Here is a 14,579-nt window from a genome sequence, read left to right as displayed (position 1 = left end):
GTTAGGTAGTAAACTTACTAGATACCCCACGTTGAGTGAGTGTCAGACCGCAGAGACGTACATGGCAGTCAAACTTGCGAAGAAGAGAATGTAGGAACAACTCCCAATGAAAAGTCCAAAATCGACTCCTCGGAGACCGACCACCTTCCTTTGATGACCATTCCGCCAACCAAAAATCGGACGAAGATTTGAGGGCTTGCACCTGAAATGCCCTGACTTAATAGGTAATGTATCTGGTTGAGTTCTCAAAAAGGCAAAAGCTGCCATCACAAAGCAGAAAAAGCGCTTGATGCTTTGCGACCAGTTCCACAGCTGCCACGTCGAAGGAGCGCAAATTCGGTGTTGGATTTCTGTGGACAAGCGTCTAGCTACAATCTGAATCAAAGCGAGATTCTTCAACAACTCGCTCATTTCCACCCATGGCCCGATGGAAGAGAAGCACTAGGCATCCAAGGATATCTTCTATGAGGGCTAGCTCCTTTACGAAATCAAAGTTGCGTTTGGAAATTTCAATGCCAGGGTGCAAAAGTAGGGGATATTTCCGATTTCACGACGAAACGTGCGGTAACGGACTGAAGCTGAGTGCCTAGAATCTATATCGATCGTGTTGTGATAGACGGCAGGCACGCTTCCGGTGTTTTAGTTGTACACTTTGGGAGATAGACGGCAGGCACGCTTCCGGTGTTTTAGTTGTACACTTTGAGAGCCCAACATCGACAGGGCCCACTATCTTTTTGCAACTTAAAGAAATCGAACTAGACTTAGAATTCAGCACTTCCTACATTATGCCGGTTTGGGGATTCTATAAAAGGTTAGGCAGGAAAAAATTGAATTGTGGCAGTGATAGTGAAACTGTGATAGTGACGATGAAATAAAGAAGAAATAACAAACCTTCACATTAAATTAAACATATGAAGGAAGCTTATTTAACCTGAGCAAGCGACAGTTTTCAGGCAATAATTGACCACGTCAAAAAAAAAATGTCGTAATTCTCAGTAAACTGCCAACTTAGCAACAATTTACAGTATTTGATTCTGAATACGTTTTTCCATTGTATTGCCACCCACTTCCGTGCTATTAGTATTGCAACTATGTATTTGTATTTATTATTTTTATTGCCCACTCAATGTGGTATTTATTGCGACAAGTGACATGTTTCTCTATTATGTCGCTTTAAGTCTACACCTAAGAATTGACATTCGATTGAGTACCATTGTAGCGGGCAACAATAGGGATTGGCATAATATTGCCAGCATGCGAGCTATTTTCGTCACTGTCCATTGTTTGGTTTATTGTCCGGACGCTATACGGACATGCTCGTAAATAACTACAATAACAGAGGCACACAAAACCAAGACGAGCGCGCACACACACACACACACACTGACATACACACGCTTAGCAATTATTTTGGCCTACTCAACCTTCTCTTGGCCTTGTCCCAGTGAGATGTGACAAAAATTGCCCATGCCTACGCCAACCAAGTCAGCCAATTTCATTAAATCATTCGTGGGATCCGATCCAGCGCTGAGTATAAAGCAAACGGGCATGTTGCAATTGGTCTGCTCGTAGATGTTGGCAAAACTAATCACTGGTGGCGTGATGTAGTACTCATCCATGGTGTCCACGATGTATTCATTTATTGCACGGAAAATTCGATCGACACGGAAGCAGCGCAGGAACATTAATTTCTATGCAGGTCAGTCAGCAGCAGCAGCAGAAGCAGCAGCAGCAGCAAGTAAACAAGCGACGAGAAGGATGTGCGAATGTGCGTTTTTGTGGCAGGAAAAGAGAGGAAGAAAATTAGAAAGCAATGGAAAAAAATGAAAGTAGCATTAATATGTATGTATGTGTGTATTGTTGCATTGAAAAATGTTTTTTTTTGGTTATACGTAAAAGAAAATGTAGTCGAGCTATGCTGCTGCCTATTTTTAGTGATTGGGAAGTTAAATACGTGTGTTTGACGAGCTCAAGGATTATAAGAGGCGTGTCTAATGGCAGCGTGTGTATTTAATGGCGATTTTATATGTCATAGCCGCAAAGTTCTGTGCGGGTAAATATGTCTGTATATACATATATGTGGGAGCGCAAATGGCTTGGAAAATTTGTAAGTTATGGCAAAATTCCAATCCAAAAAAAGTTCAAGTGACTATTTATGTAAAAAAGTAAGAAAATTCTTTAGCTAAACAAACATATACATACATACATATGTATAGTATACATTGTATATATACACAATACGGAAACAAAGGGGAATAACTGTGGAATACGCAATTATATTTATGTGATAGGCTAATTACAAAAAATTCCATCACTTCATCATTTTTACTTTTTCTAATTTCCTATTCAAAGAAATCTTAACATTTTAACCCCTTAAACACAGCCAGAGAGCGTATTTTTGACATTTTTTCAGATATTCATCAAAAATATCAGTTAGAGGGTTAAGATGCTGCACTAAAATTTCAAGCAGTAAATTTTGCAAGGTGTCACCGCGTATTAAAATAAAAAATATCTGACTAAACCTGACGTTTTTCCAAACTGGTTTCAACCCTTTTTTTTGAAATTTTGATTTTTGAGTGCCCAGTAAACCGAATTTTTCAAATCGAATGAACCGGGTTTAACGTAGTTTGTTTATGTACGGAAATTTACAAATTACACATAAAATTTACTGGAAAATTTTCCACTGCGGAAAATTACATAACATTGTTATTACATTGTTATAACAGCTTACTAAACTCTGCCTAAATAAGTGAATCAGACTATGTTGTCTTCATTGTTCAGGAAAACGGTACATACGACGGGTTTGGGCCGAAGGTAGAGGGAGCTTATACATATATGCGGATATAAGTGGTCACGTGAAGAGGTGGTTGGTATTGCCGGGGATACCTTGACATAACCCCAAGTGGCAGAACTCCGCCTTTTAAATTTGGACGTATGTCACTCCTAAAACAGTGACAAAAAACCCACTTTTTTTCTTGGGCTCATGTCTTGTGTTCTTATAAGGTCCCAAAGTTCCCGAAATATTAACGAAATTTTCAGGAGTATCTCAATTCTGTAACGATTTTTTTACGAATCTTCAAAGAAAATTATATATAGTGGTTGACACGAATTCGTAAAGAAATTTCTGTACGAAAAATAAAGAAAATAGCAGTATTATTTTCGTTGCTTTACCGATTTTCTTCAGAAATTTCATAAAACGAGGGAAGTGTGTACAGTTAATTTCATTTTAGAAAATTCGGTAAAAAATCGGATGGGATCTTTTCGAATTCCTTAAAATTTCTGCACAATTAAGAATACTCTGAAAAAATGGTTTGCAGCGGTGTCAATAACCCCAATTGTCACTTTTGAGCCTAAAGTATATTTTCCAACTCTCAGCAAAAGGAAAGAAAGCATATAAAAATACGCTCATGAAATGAAATAGAAATTTTCTATTAATTTTTTTTGGTCCGTTTACAGCTTTCTAGAAATATAGTATACTAGCATACCCGGCGGCCTTCGTACCGCCCAAAATTAATTTTTTTATTGAAACAATTGTTCCAACGTTTTCGCCAACAAATCACAATTGGCGCTGTAACCTCCTATGCGATTTTGGCTGAGTTCAAAAGTCCAAAACAGCACGCCAGTCGTTTCTCTTCTATGCCAACTGACTCCAATTGGAAATGCCAAGTAAAGCCTGAGATATGCCCATATGTATTTAGATATACTAGTGTTCGCCCAGCGGTTGAAATTCAACCGATAAAATTAAGGATAGTTTATGTAAGTTGAATGAGCTAAAATAACATCAGTANCTATCAATATTAAAGCATACATTTAGGGGGCATTTCCGCCCCAACCATGTACATGTGTGCATTGGTATTGGTGTGACTTTTGAATTGATTTTTTCGCTCTATTTTAAACTGATTTGAAATTTTAAAAATTGCCTGCACATCAGCATCAAAATACCTTTCTAATGATATATAATTGTTTATACCTTAGAAGTATAGTTTAGCCGTAAAAGGGGTGTAAAGGAAACATGATTGCCTATTTATATAATGATGTATATGTCTTGATGTGACGTAGCTTCAAATGTTGCATAAAAACTAATTTTTGTGATATTTTTGGTTGGAATGTCTTGCGCGTCAAAAACCTTCAAGAAAATATAGACTCCTTTCTGGTTAATAAGTTTTTGTCGGTCTGCGTCTATTTACATCAGTATGTGTATGAATATCTACCCTGCAATTTTGGAACTGGCTCGGAACTATAGAATTTAAGACTAGTTCGGAACTATCGAAGAAGAGTTGAAGCAGGGGGCAATTGACACTTCCTAGGACATCGCCTTGTTAAATTCGTCAGTTGTTTGCATGCAAAAGATATTTATCGCGAACCAGTAGAGCTAGAGATTTTCCCCACATGTTAAGCTTAACTCAAGTTATACTACTTTTGAAATGTATTCGTGTGTATGTATTTATAAATGTAGGTATGTATAAAATAGGTATTTTTTTTGTATGCGCATTTGCTTTTGCTTAGCGAACTTACCTGGAATGGATTACATTTCATGTTGTACTCGCCCGGACATGGCATTTCTTCCGGATTCTCCAAATCAAACCACTGCATGTGTAATGTTGTTGGTTGAACATAAATACATATGTACACATGCATATCGTTGAGAAAAGTATCAAATGCGAATGCGATAAGTGGAAAGGAAATTGAGGAGGGTTCCATTGATGAAAGTGATTTCCGGAAAGCAAACGAATGCATGGCAAACATGAGTAAGCAATGAAAATAAACTTAAAGTTAACTGTGTCGTAGAATGTAAATGATTCAAATAAATATTTTTTGCGTATTAGGGCCGGTTGTTCAATGTCTGGTTATCAATACTTTCCGCACGTTTTCGACATCATGCAAATAACATGTGATCGATAAAGCAGTCGTTGTATTTAACCGAAGCTTCTACCTCCTATTCGTCCTAATCAGACATTGAACTAACGGCCCTTAGTGGGATAGGAGTCTATATCCAATATTGTATATGTTTTTTATACAAAAGCTATTTGAAAGGTGGAAGTTGATAATTTGCATTTGCTTTTTTTGGCATTACCTCCTTCCATTCCTCTGCCAAGCGCCCCAAGCTATCCGGAAGTGTACCGAATTGCTCCGGAAAATCGGCAGCCAATTTCAACAAATCCTCCCAGTTCTTATCGGCCAACCACTTGACCGGGCAGGCACGCTCACTCTTCGTCAATGTAATGGCACCTTTAATAAAGAAATCCAATTCAGTCTGCGTCAGATCGCCACCACTTTTTGCAAGCTTTGTCGCTATCTGGAAGGAGAAGAGCAGTTTGTGTCGTTCGAAGAAGCCTGTGCAGCCATAAATGTAGACATTCTCTGTCAAAGTCTTTATTATATTGCCCAGCCGTTTGGCGAGCACTGTATCTGGCACAGATTTGCGTAGAGAGTAGCCAAATACATCCAAGTAGGCGGCAAGCGCATACTGATACATGCTATTCACGGTAGACATATCGGAGAGTGCAAAGAATAGCACTGCGCCACGAATAGCCACCGGTCTATAGCCGTTACGTAGCTTCTCAATATCCTTGCTGGTCTCTGCCGATAGTTGTAGTTGTTCGGAAACTGCAGCCGCCTTCGTTTTGGTATTCTCCAAAGTTTCAATTAGCTCAACGTTATCCAGCATATTGCCTGTGGAGGTGGCCAATTCGCGTAGTAAGGAGTCCTCCAGTTGCTGTAGCAACTGCTTGTTTTCGCTTGTCTGCGCTATGAGCGACTCACGCTGTTGTTCTAAATCAGGTCGTTCGGAACGTACCACGACACTCAACAGCTGGTCTTCTAGACCCGCCTGTGTGACTGTGTAATTAATGACCATTGCTTTGGCAAATACGGCGGGATCAAATTTAGGATTGGCAAATTTCGTAGTCAAATATAAACGAAAATTTGGATCGAAGTCTACCTCCTTGTCGCCCAGTACAATGAATTTGCGTCCACTAACCACTTGGACATCCTTGCTGAGCACATTATCGATAACCGGATCGATATAGTCGTCGACATCTTCGAACAGCACTGGGTAGCCATACATTAATGCCATTTCAAGCTGCTTCAAGAAATCACTATCGGAGAACGAGAGAGTTTTTAGATTTTGACGTGCTTCGCGTTTTCGTATCCAGTGTAGCGCTTGCAACTGAGGATCAATGCAAAGCGGAAAACGAGAAGCGCGCACAGTTAATATGCCATTTTGTACAGAGAGTTCATCTGGTGGTAGACCCTCCGAGCTCCATGTGGAGACTTCAACATCTGTGGTGAGACTGTCGTCGATGCGGAAGGGCGAGGGTACGGGAATCAAACGGTTTTGTACATCCTTTAGCCAGTCTCCAATAACCATGGCCGTGCGGAATTCCCAAGAAAATGCGCCAGTATAGGCGAGGAAAGAGGCACACAATAAACATTGTCCGATCATGTTGATTTTTTGTTTGCGGAAATTCTCCATATCCTCTGCCCAGCGACTGCGCTCAGAGCTCAAGCCGCTGATGAGTTTATTCGAAGCGATCTGGAAGGGAAGAATGGCAGAGATTGGGAAGAAGTTAGACAGAGATAGAGCCCTTTATTTAATAATAGAAAATTTGATGCGACTCCTTTGCAATTGCGGGGTCTAAGTTCAGGACATTTTTTTAAGGTATACGTGGAAAAGTAAACGTTGAAGTTCATGCTATTAAAATTCAGCGCATAAATATTTGACTAAGGTTAGTGATAGAGCTTCCGCTTGAAAAATTTTTTTTTTTTCGAAATTTTAATTTAAAGAGTGAGATGGCAAGAAAATGTTGTATATGTTGAATATAGCAGTGAAATATTTGTTAGCTAAGGAATAGCATTATAAATTTTGATTTTATTTTTCAAATACAGCAGAAAATATTTTTAAGGAAGGTTGCCACCTGTTTGAAAATTAAAAATTGATTTAATTGATTAATGGAATATTGCAATGTGGATATCACACGAAAGAGGTTTAGGAAAGTTTACTGGCAAACATATTTTTGAGGGGGGGTTGCCACCTGTTTGAAAAATTTTATTCAATTATTAGATTGATAAAAAAAAGTGAATATTACAATATGGGTATTAAACTAAAAAGGTTATTGACTATTTATGGACTTTAAAAAAAAAACATAACAGTTACCGTCCCTGTATTTAGTTGAGTAGCATACGCTTTTCATCTCTCTCTCTCTCTTCTTTCCTTACCAATCTACGTTCGGCCTGCCGCATCATTTCCGTCAGTGCCTTCATTTGTTTCATCGATTCCGCATAGCGGTGATTTAGCTGATCGAGCTGCCCTTCCAGCTTAACGATTTCTTGATTAAGATGACTCAGCAGCTTGATTTGTATTTCTTGCTCCTGCACCAAAAAGTCGACGCGGTCCTTTTTAGGCTTCACCTCGCGGTAAACTTCATAGAAGGCAATCACGGCACGCACAAATTTCAAAAGTCCCGCACCTGCTATGGATATTTTATCCATGTCATCCAAATTCGAACCCTTCATGTGTGCACGACATGCATTTATCTGCTTAGCCGTTAGTGCTTCACAGTCCATTTCCATTAAACTTCTGAGGAAACTCACATCGGACATCATGCCTTTCGCAGACTTCCAATTGATCTCCTTGAGTCCCTTTAAAATAGCCACACATTCGCAAACAACTTGCACTTGCGGCGGTGGCGTAGCAAAAGAACGAATCTCAGTTATTTGTGCCTTGTCGAGATCGGCAAGCGCACGTCGCGCCTCCTCCAGTGCCGGCATAGCTTCGGCGAGCGCCTCTTCGGCATCCTCTTTTTCTATGGCGATTTGTTTACCCTTAATCTCGACTTCAATAGACTTTTCTGATGCCTCCGCTTTCTTCACGTTCGCCTTCTGTGTTGACTCTTCGATGTCCACCAACATAGCTTCGCATTCCTTCGATGCCTTGGCCACATTGGCTTTCTGCTCGCTGACGATCAAACGAAGTTCTTCGATCTGCTTGGCGGCATCATCGATCTTCGAAATGCCCTCCTTGAGGCGGTTGCGTTGCATGCTAATAAAGTTGTTGCGTTCCTCTAGAAAAAAAAGAACGCGAGAGAGCTAGTACATGGTTTGCTTTTGAATACAGAAAAGTATGTATGTAAGTACCTAGTAATCGTAAGTAGGTGTTGATGAAGTCCAGATAATGTTTCGGAGTGACATAATTGTTACGGCGCAGCTTGAGCAAATATTCGCGCGAGTACATTTGTATGGTGGTATGTACATGAACGACGTGATCTATAATAGCATCACGGTGCTCGACAGGAATCTGAAGAACAAAACCGAGAAATGTAAATCAAAAGAAGAAAAAAAATCGATGTGTAGAAAATGTTAAATTTTCCCTACCATCTGATGTTGTGAAAGGAAAAGCGTTGCGACGGCCGTTAAAGCTTGCTGTGGCCATGGAAATACCCAATCGATGTAAGTACTGCCAATTAGACCGGGGAAGTTTCTACATCTATTGCGAAGCGTTTCGCCGGATGGTGACATACACAGCGACACATGCAAATTCTCGGCACATGTGCGCAAGAAGTATAACCAAACGGAGTCCCTAAGGCATTGCAAGAGTTAAGTGTAGTTTATGGTTTAGGTAACATCGACTCGCGAGTCTTACTTGGAAGCCGTGTAGCCGGCTTCTTCTGCAGCTACGCGGCATGATGATATAACAGCATCCTTCTCGTCGTCCGCAAAGAGTGCTGGCACTTGACCGATTGTCAGGATGTTGTTTATCAGCTCCAAGAAACCTTCTTCAACAATCTAGAAAATATATAGCTAGAGAGTACTAGGCTTTTGGTTTACTGAAAGCAAATTCTACTTGTGCGGCTGTGAAAAGGAAAACTGTCTTCTTGCGCTCAACGCCCACCATAGTGTAGAGTCGCTTAAGATCGTCACGGAATGTGGTTTCATTGTAGCCGCGCGCCACAGTTATTTCAAAAACCTCACATTCTAAATAGTATACAGAAAAATAAGTAGTACAGTAGAACAATTTTTCCTTTTCTCTCAGAAAATTTGTGCCCACCTGCGGCGAATGCTGATAAGCGTGTAATGCACTTCTTGCCACTGCCGCCCACGCCGATTACCATTACATGGCCACGATGCATGCGCAAAGTGCGATGGACGCGCGTCAAATGCTCCAAACAATCTTCGAATAGCACCAGATTCATCTTGCCTCTGCGCTCTTGGTATTCTTCGAGTATCTGGCGAAAATTCAGATTGTACTTGCAATTCAAAAACATATCAAAGAATCTTGTTTACCTCTTCGAAAAGTGCATGTACGGCACTATAGTCTACCAAGTCCTCATAAAAACGCGGTTCAGATTCATTCATTGCATTTCGGAAATCTCCAAAGAGTAAAGGATCACGGAAAACGTAGTCGTGGAATGTTACAATCACTGGCTCCTCATCAGGATTCATTGCTAGTAGGTCTTGTTGTTCTGTAAAAAGGAAAAGGAAAACACATCGAGGTAACTCCATCATCTTTAATTTTACACACATAAATAATATCAGTGAATAATTTTGCTTATTTCTGATTAGGATGGGTATGTAAATATAAGATAGACATTATAAAGTTAAGGCTTTATGTAGAGAAAAAAGGGTGTAACCAACGCCGACAAAGAAAAACGCGAGACACCAGCACTTTTGCAGTATTTTAGAAGTACTTTTTGTTGTTGTTGTTTTTTGCGGAACCAGGCACGCAAACTCCGAGGGTCACTATCTTGCTATGACCACACACGCCTCTCTATAGAAAGTGCAGTTAGCATTATAAGGAAGGTCTGAAGCTAAAAAGCCGGAATAACAACAGACTTCCAGCAACTTTGCCGCTGGGGTGACATAAGGTCAATTGACCCTATCAACAAATCACTGTTGCGAGAAAGTGCTACTTTGGACTCAGTAGGCAATTTAGAAATAAAGTAATTTCTCGTCGGAGTACATCATCCCGGATAAGTACTTTGAAGCGACGACCAGAGGGGTTAAAAGCCGGCGTAAAGTCATGAGGATGGTCAATTCAGTGAGTGTTTATACCGACGGGTGGAAGGTGGACAAAAGCAGCATTATCCTGGAAGAAGTATTAGCTATAAAGAGATGCGCTACTATCGCGTATATCTTCCTCAGGAAGTATGACAGAGTGCAGGACAGTTTTAGATGTGCTACATATTGGTACACGCGTAAATCTGTACTGGTTCTCCTTTATTGATTTATCTAATCAGGAGCTCGACCTGTACTTGATGCGGAAGGCGCAGAAAGTGTAAACCAGAATATAAAGTTGCAAACCATCTAGGACTACGTGCAGAGCATACACTATCAAGTTCACGAAGTTTATATTATCTCTCAAGAGGGAAAACTCTGGACTACTTCGTTGTTCTTCAACACTGCGGAGCCAGCCAGCTTAATATCTCTCGTCGCACAGAGCTTCCGTAGGTGGCGTAGAAGCGTGGACAATGAAAACATCCGTCTGTATGAACTTTGCAACGACGTGGACACATTTCGCTGGCTCTGCTGGATTGGCCGTGCCATCCGAATGGAGTGGATATATATGCTTCAGAGCTAAAAGTCTGCAACACAGTACCAGTATGGGATAGCACTATCGATAATACCATGCGATAATAAAATTTACACATAAATAAATGTTCATACATATGTACTTGCGAAACTAGGCGCCAAATAAAGTAAAACTACATTTTGACGTAGAATACGTCTTACTAAATATATCTAATCCTATCGACAGATTTATTTTTGTAAGTAACCAATTCGGTTTCTGTCGTAGAAAAAATGGTAAATATTGGTTTATTTTGGGGTAAATTTTGAGCCTTTAAAGTGCTCTAGCAACTTATGGTTGGTAGATATAACTTTCATTTTCGGGATATAGGTTCTTTGGAGCAATCGAAATATTATCGTGTACAAATATTATCTAAATCCCAGAAATATTGAGCATTTTAAGGCAAACAATTTTTGAAAAAATTGGCAAAATTTTTTTATTACCCAAATGCTCGGCTTTTTCGGCTTTTAAGTAACAGATGGCGCAAAATGTATCACCTAATCACAGCGTATGTATGTAAATGCCTACATACGTACATATCGTCGGTGATAATGCAAAACGGTCTATGTCTATTAGTACCCTTGACACTTAGATGGTCTCTTACTTACACCGGGATGCATCTGCAAAACGTTACACTCTAATAAACGAATGCCATAACTGTCTACCTTTGGCTGATGAAGATGAACGATTGCCAGAAGCAATCAGATACATATAACAGATCAATTAAGCACCAGAGGTAATAAGGGACATAGAACGTTTTGCAGTATCACCGCCGATAAATATGAATGCATAATAGGCGAAAACTTTTTCGTCGTATCAAATTAATGGGATTGGCCTATGGATGTGCAATAACTTCTTATTTTTTCAAAAAGAGTTGCCACCTGATAATTAAACTCAAATTATTTATAGTTAAATCAATTATTACACTGTGAGTATCGATCGAAAATGTTTTGAAAAGGCTTTATTTCTTAATCATATGTGGGAAGGTTGCCAGTTGAAAGTTGAAATTTATATCCTGATGTGAATATCAGACGATAGAGGTTGTGGTTTGAAAATATTTTGCAGAGGGTTGCCAACTTGTAGAAATGTTAGATTCAATACAAGCAATAGGTTAATAGCAATATGGGAAGAAAATTAAAGAGAAAATTCTGTGGAATTGGAAAAGAGGACGAATAGGTATTGAAAATTTCCTTTTAAAATTGTATTCTCGAATTTCCAAAATTTATTTTTCAAAAAATTATACTTTAAGACAAACAACCTCACCTTCGGATTTCGCCCTTCTGACTTTATTGGTTTAGGAAAAAGAAAAAAAAATTAATTAAATGGGGCGTTTTCAATACCCATTCATCCATGTGAAGCAGAATTTCCTCCCATTTGTTACCCATATTTTATTCTACATGGTGCGGAACTTTTAAAATAACTTTTTTCAATAATCACATCTCTGATATTTCAAAGTCTTTTCAAAAATCCTACACGTTTATAAAGAAAACTAGATTCGTGAGTATATTGATAATTTCGTGTGTTTTAAAAAATTCTGGTTTTCGTCGTACGGTGTAGGTTTTCATAGAGCGAAGTTAGTTTTTAAAATTTCCAAGACACTGTAATATATTCCTTCACTCATTTCTACTACTCAAATGTCATCACGCACAAATCATTGTCGCCACTTACTTACCTTTAGCCACTGCATCTGGATCTATGAAACCGTAATCCTCCTCGAAACCCGGTGGGAATGCCTCATCCACCTCTCGTTCGATGTGCTTTCTCATTAAGTCGACATCCTAGAAGTTATAGTAAATGATGTTGGATTTGTGACAACGAAGTGCCGAACGATGTTAACATGAAAAGAAAGCGTGTGTGTGTGCAATCTTCACTGCCAATAAGTTCTAAAGCATGTAACTAAGTTGATGTGAGTGTAATAATTTGTGGTATAAGTAGTAGTATACATGTATCGATATGTAGGTTCGTATGTTTTTTTGCGAGCGTTGCGGTAATTGATTACGTTGGTGCGTTGTTCGCTTTCGCCAACTGAACGCATTGTTATTCGACACTCACAGTCAGTACGGTTGGCAGTGCTCGGCAACAAAGCGCGCTGAAGCCAGATGCCAATCAATCTATGTTGTCGTTCAGGTGAAAATTACTCCTACCATTCGCAAACCGGGAGCACATTGACTGGCGCCGTGGGTATTGCTTTATTCTTGTCTCGTGTTTATTTACAAATTGTACTTACATATATATCGATAAATGTAAATTTCTAGGTTTTGATTTTGTAAAAGCTCTGCAGGAGACAGACTACCGTAGCTATGAATGTATCTGTGTATATAGAAATATATGTGTGTATGCATGTGTGCCTTCTTTGCGTCAAGTGCGTGTTACATACCCTGCTGGAATTTAGTCTCACCCTAGGTTAGCCCTCAGATAGTCCGTATTGTTACCAGAACTAATCCCTCACAATTCCCCTGCCAATGGTTTCAATTGCCTTTTTTTGCACTGGCGTGTCATTGGAAAAGGACCGGTGCACTCAACACTGACCTGTTCTAGTCCAATTTTGGAGATCTTTTTCGTTGGAGTACGATTGCGTTCTGCACTTCGCAGATGCTTTTACATATTTCGGAAACCCAAAAACAAAAAAAATTCTTTTATCATTTTATAACCATGTTGCCTCGGACGGCATTTGAACCCGGACCTCCTGAAAGCTAACAAATCAAGGCCAGACCAAGCGATTGGGACATTTACAGGGTGGTGTTCTTTAATCTTTTTTTTTATTGAATTGCAAAAAAAGACCACTCTGTCACTGCCAAACTGTACTTTTTGTTTATCTCTAGACCGATGCCTTGGGACTGGTCGAAAGCTGACATTTTCAATGCAAGCAAATGTTCAATTCTGACCAGTAAAATTTTAACCAGTGAAGAACGGAAAATTGGCCGCCTTATTACCGCAGGGTAGCTTTGTGTGCTCTCGTTTGCATCTTTATTTGTTTAAGCATTCGTAGATATTCAAATCGAATTCAAATTTTTAAATTGCAGTCAATTTAGCAGCAACGACACATCAATCAAATGTAAGCTGCCAAAGCTTCAATAATGTCTTCAACGTGTACAGATTGTTTGCGTACACCACTGGCAACAGGCGAAGCTAAAAGTGTAACGCATAGAAATGCGAAGTTCTCTGTCAGCTACAATGTAAAATGGGGTCTTTAGGTGGCGAGTGGAGTACCTACTGCTGCTGATAACCGTGGATGTATAAATATTTCAATACGCTTTACACTGAAAATCCATGCAAATGGCTCATGTGGCTTTTAAAGAGAATTTCTTAATACTTAATAGTAATGCATTTTTGTTTAAAATATAAATTTCCTTAGCCATAGCTGATTTTCCAAGTTTCAATGTGAATTATTTGTTTTCTATCGTAAAATCTAAAGCGTAGCGTTATTTTAAAGCAGTGTACGAAAATAAACTATATTGTACGTTACTATTTCGTTTCGTTTATTACTTTAACAGTTCGGTACAATACGAAACAAAACGGCTGAGTTCACTTTGGCGATAGTACACTACAGTAGTTTAGTAGTTACAGACGAAACAACAAACGAAATGAATCGTGCAGGGAAAATATATTTATGTATGCACATATATGCAATAAACAAATACAAAACGAATGGCTGCAATGAATAAAAAAAATAAAAATGTTTTTTAATTGAATTGGATATGAAAATTTACAGAAAAAATTATTTTTCACGTAATTGAAACGTTTGCATACATATAAAACGTACCCTATGGTACAATTGTCACAAACGAAAAGCAAACGTTTCTCGTTGGGGAAAATGACAGTGAATCTTACAATTTGTTTCTGACTATTTACAAAACTGTACAAAACCACAAATGATATGATGATCGATGAGCAAATGGGAATTGTTTTGTACAGTTTATTTTCGTACCCTGTTTTAAAGTCAATTTACTACTGCGTATAAAACTACAAAGACTTAAAAAATCTTTTACATTTTTTTTTGTTTCAAAGATGCTGC

General features: G+C 39.0%; 1 protein-coding gene across 1 annotated transcript in view; it reads right to left on the bottom strand.

Annotated features, from left to right (window-relative positions):
* The window catches only part of Dhc98D (Dynein heavy chain at 89D), a 154,703-nt gene that overhangs the window by 40,305 nt on the left and 99,819 nt on the right, over window positions 1–14,579 (bottom strand). Inside the window, exons 37-47 of the mRNA XM_017622557.1 lie at window positions 12,237–12,342; window positions 9,283–9,461; window positions 9,047–9,224; window positions 8,843–8,973; window positions 8,642–8,784; window positions 8,374–8,578; window positions 8,137–8,296; window positions 7,219–8,063; window positions 5,075–6,535; window positions 4,516–4,587; window positions 1,425–1,691 (exon numbers count right to left, since the gene is read on the bottom strand). Coding sequence (XP_017478046.1) covers window positions 1,425–1,691; window positions 4,516–4,587; window positions 5,075–6,535; window positions 7,219–8,063; window positions 8,137–8,296; window positions 8,374–8,578; window positions 8,642–8,784; window positions 8,843–8,973; window positions 9,047–9,224; window positions 9,283–9,461; window positions 12,237–12,342 — 3,747 coding nt within the window. The remainder of the gene's footprint in view (window positions 1–1,424; window positions 1,692–4,515; window positions 4,588–5,074; window positions 6,536–7,218; window positions 8,064–8,136; window positions 8,297–8,373; window positions 8,579–8,641; window positions 8,785–8,842; window positions 8,974–9,046; window positions 9,225–9,282; window positions 9,462–12,236; window positions 12,343–14,579) is intronic.

Source organism: Rhagoletis zephyria, unplaced genomic scaffold, assembly GCF_001687245.7.
Source record: "Rhagoletis zephyria isolate East Lansing unplaced genomic scaffold, Rhagoletis_zephyria_1.1 Rzeph_scaffold_00048, whole genome shotgun sequence".
Lineage (NCBI taxonomy): Eukaryota > Metazoa > Arthropoda > Insecta > Diptera > Tephritidae > Rhagoletis > Rhagoletis zephyria.
Note: the sequence above shows the minus strand (reverse complement) of the source record. Positions and strands in the feature narration are given on the sequence as shown.